At 43.6% G+C, this 4,230-nt stretch overlaps 1 protein-coding gene across 1 annotated transcript in view; it reads right to left on the bottom strand.

Annotated features, from left to right (window-relative positions):
- Positions 1-144: 144 nt before the first annotated feature.
- AK88_05250 (uncharacterized protein) overlaps positions 145-4,230 on the bottom strand; it is a gene marked incomplete at both ends in the record, with an annotated part of 8,336 nt that continues 4,250 nt past the window's right edge. Inside the window, 3 exons of the mRNA XM_012482852.1 lie at positions 145-1,125; positions 2,916-3,382; positions 3,612-3,989. Of these exons, the coding sequence (XP_012338275.1) occupies positions 145-1,125; positions 2,916-3,382; positions 3,612-3,989 (1,826 nt within the window). The remainder of the gene's footprint in view (positions 1,126-2,915; positions 3,383-3,611; positions 3,990-4,230) is intronic.

Here is a 4,230-nt window from a genome sequence, read left to right as displayed (position 1 = left end):
ATAAAGGTAAATGCTATAAAGGAAAAATAAGCCACATCATACAAAATGTATACAATATCATTATGAGGGTCAATCGAAGAAAATATGTACAAGCATACTGTAACATTGACGTTGCCTACCCAGAAGTGGCATACACGACGTTACTTATGGTTTCCCCGGTAATTTTAGTTTCCAGGGTAGTTTTATTTTCGCAGGTGCTTCCGATTTCTTAGGTACTTCTGCTTTCTTAGGTACTTCTGATTTTCCACATGATTGCGGTTTCACGAGTACTTCTGGTTTATGAGGTACTTGTGATTGGCCGGGTACTTCCGGTTTCTTTGGCACTTTTGTTTTTCCAGGTACCTCCGTTTTGTTAGATACTTCTGGTTTCTTAGGTGTTTCCTGTTTCTGAGGTACATCTGATTTCCCCGGTGTCTCACGTTTCTTAGGTACCTCTAATATCCCAGATGCTTCCTGCTTGTTAGGTACTTCTGGTTTTCCAGGTACCTTCTGCTTCCCGGGTGTATCCGGTTTCTTATTTACTTCTCCTTCGTTGTTTTTCGTTTCTGTGGGACCTTCCTCCTTCTTCTTCTTCTTCCACATTTTATCAAATAAACATTTCCCTGTCTTGGAGCAACAGAAACATACTAGCACGCACGCATAGATAATTGGAATCAGCATGGGTATTCCATGCATGCTCGCGAGCCCTGAAAAATAGTCTGCTATTGTATAACTACCATACGACATGTAATCTTGCATAGTGGGCACAAGGAATGAATACAGGACTGTGGAGACTACTATAAGTATTGACCATGCTTTTTTCCCCATTTTACAACGTGTCCATTTCTTCAAACCTCTTCTACAACTGCTCCCTGCAGTTCCACCCTGCGGCTTATTCTTCGTCTGCCTTGATCGATTCGCCTGCATCTTGGACTTCAGTCCCTTGCACACGTTACCAAATACCGTGTTCTTCATGCGCCTACTCGTAGATTGACCATCGTAAAAATTACGTTGACCCCGTTTCCCTACATCCGTTGCATCACTCAACGATACGGTGGTCGTTGCAATTGTACTTGCAGCCGCAGTTCCAACTTCTGTGCCATATTCGCTTGTGACATTACCCGAGGATGTACCTAGTGTATTGGCCTAAAATGTAGAAACAAAGAGCGGAATACATATGGGATTGTTATGGTGTATATAGCATGATGTAGAGCGTGAAAATAAGTGGAAAGGCGGCAGATTTATAATTGTTATGAAAAAGATAAGAGCTTATCACAATAAAGGGGGTAACTCCCCCAAAATACAGTTGTTACTATCATACACCGTCAGCAATTTGCCATAAGCAATGGACTAGAAAAAATATAGAGAATTTCACAGGTAACATCATTCTGTTTTTTTGTTTTCCCTTTAGAAAATGTCAGAAGTGACAAGATATTTTTTATATGTATGAGTTATAGAATTGTTTTCTCCTTCTTCCACATCTAGTTGTATAGATTTTGCGTGTAACACTGCTTTCTATTTGCTAATAATGAACATAGATATAATCAATTTTGTACGAGGTTTACTATTGTTACCTAAATGCATTAATATATATTAAGTGAAGAATCCATATCCATAGTATATGCGGAGAAGGAACAAAGTGCGTATGGCAGAGGGACCGACCCATTCTAATGTACGTTATACCAAGTAAAAGTTGACTAAAGGGGTCAACATTTTTCACAATGTCAGCACGGCTACATTAATCATGTCGTTGTGTTAACGGTGTAATGGGAGCAAAGGGCATATGCAAGAGAGCAAAATTCCATATGTGGAATAACACTATACTATTTTAAATTAGGTATAAGGGTGAGGAAGATAGTAACAACATAATAAATTATACCCCTTTTACATACAAGAACGGCGAAAAGTTTTTTTTTTTTTTAGGTGTAGAGCTGCGGGCTCGAAGTTACATTGTATCAGTGTTTTGGGGGGGTCATTATTGTCCCGTATTCGCATAATTATACATGTGTCGTGGCCGTTTTTTATTTATGGGGGTCGTCATTTATATCGTTCTCAGGTTTTATTACGCGTAGTGATAAATAATAAATGCAGAAATATAGTTTCACAACGTTCTTATGCGTATACTCGCATCTGTATCATCCTTTTGGCAAAGTGTGAATGGATTTAATGATGAGTGTAAGGAATATTCATAAAAAATGAAAGATAAGTATAGGGCGATTTTGTATTTTGGTGTTTAGGGGGCTTAGGATTTAGGCCGTAAGTCTTTATGATTGCGCGGTTCAGGTTTGCACAGTTTCAGAATTGTAAGATTTCAGGATTGTGAGGTTTGCGGGATTGTAAGATATCTGGGATTGAAATTTTTCAGGGCTTGAAAGGTTCCGGTATTGTAAGGTTTCCGGATTATTTTGTTGCGGAAAACCGATTTATGATTCGGGCTTTAAGGCTTACTGTTTCAGGATTGTAAGGTTCAAGAATCCGTATGCAGCATTCCGGGTTGCGGATTCCAGAATAAGGGTTTACGGTTCACGGGTTAAGAAGTTGTAGGGGGCTTAAGATATTAGGGCTTTTTTTTTTTTTTTTTTTTTTTGAATAATACACCACTGACCATTATAAATATACGGGTATATGCATATTATGCTAGTGTTATATGTATAAATCACTTGTGTACCCAAGTACCTAATATTGTTCCGCACAAACCCAACGTCAGTTGCATCCAGTGTACCATGTATCAGCATTTCGCGACGTACGTCTCTAGTGGTTTTTTTTCCGTTTGTATATTATTTTTTGGGAGTAACTTCCCCAATAGTAAGTTGCTTATAGTTCCTTTTGGGAACAGTGCGGCAGTACCAACCCATGTGCATTTCCACGCGATTATATTTGTGCGTGCTTGTGCGTGTGTGTGTGGTTGTGTGGTTGTGGGTTGTGTGCATGCTTACTTTCCAAAGGGAATAACCAAGAAGGGCGACGGTGACGGAAGTGAGAAAAAACAGGATGGGAGTAGTGGCGGTAAGGATATCGCCGGTTAGGTCGGGTGCATGGGGACCACTATTCGGATTCCTGGGTGTGCCGGGGTATTCAATAGGGTTCTTAGAAGTTCCCGCATCTAAGGTCGGTGGCGCCATTCCACCACCAGGGTTACCATCCTTGAAGATGCCAGGGTCATTTAGAGAGAGACCCGAGAAATCTCCCTGGGAGCCCGTGTCCCGGCCATTGCCACCTGTACCTGCTGCACCTGAACCTTCTGTAGTTCCAGTACCAGCACTGGTAGAACCGGATCCGGAGGAACCGGGGTGTTGGTCACCAGTAGAACCGGGTCCAGATGAAGCTGGCACTGGTTCCTGCCCAGGTTGCACCCCTGATCCTTCCTGGTTCGTACGTTGTGTAACCGGAGTAACATCTTGATCTGTAAGTTAGAACAGGAGGAAAAGAATATGAAAGAATCTGCACCTTCAGATATTTGGTTGGGCACACGGTCGGCTGACGACGGGTGCTTGGGGTCCATCGCTCCCGGTTGACCACGGTGCGAACGGTGGTTGGCAGGTGCCACCCCGGAAAAAGACTCTCTCTCCCACAACACAACACAACACACACAGTGTGTCGACGTCTGTCGGTCTGTCTGTGTCGACGTCTACGTCCAGCGGCCGACCGATCGCTCTTCCGTTCATTCTCATTCGACGTTTGGTTTCTCTCTCTCCGTGGTGTCTCTCCCTGTGTCGCCGGAAATTGTGGTTGCATTTTTTGTTGTTTGCTTTCTTGTCCTGTTGGATGTTCACGCAGGACACTGCCTGCTCCGGTGTCATCAGGTTTCTTGTCACAGTCATCATCGTTTTCCGACGTAGGTGCGAAGGAAAGGACGATGCTTGATGTAGCACCGGAGATGCCCATGCCTGTATTTGTTTCCTTAAATACCTGAGGCCCCTGTGTACACTTAACTTTGTTGTCTGCAACCTGGTCTGTACTGGTGCCTCCCGAGGATTGATCTTTTCCACTACTGTCTCCTCCTGCCGGTGCTGCAGGAGGTGCTGGTGCCGGTGCGGGGGCGGGTGCCTGCGGTGAATCCGCCGCACCGTTATCTGTCGTGTCCGGTGTATTTGCAGTACCTTTGAGTTTGAACGAAAAGGAAGAATATGGAAATAACTCAAGTGTTGTGCGGTGGATGGTCATGGTTGACTACGTGGTCAGTCGCTGGCGATGATGGTTGACCACACGTTCTGTCTCTGATGGTGGTTGGTCGTTATGGTTGACCACACG

This window comes from Plasmodium fragile (genome assembly GCF_000956335.1).
Source record: "Plasmodium fragile strain nilgiri unplaced genomic scaffold supercont1.107, whole genome shotgun sequence".
NCBI lineage: Eukaryota > Apicomplexa > Aconoidasida > Haemosporida > Plasmodiidae > Plasmodium > Plasmodium fragile.
The sequence above is the reverse complement of the archived record's forward strand: the minus strand, read 5'-3'. Positions and strand labels throughout refer to the sequence as shown.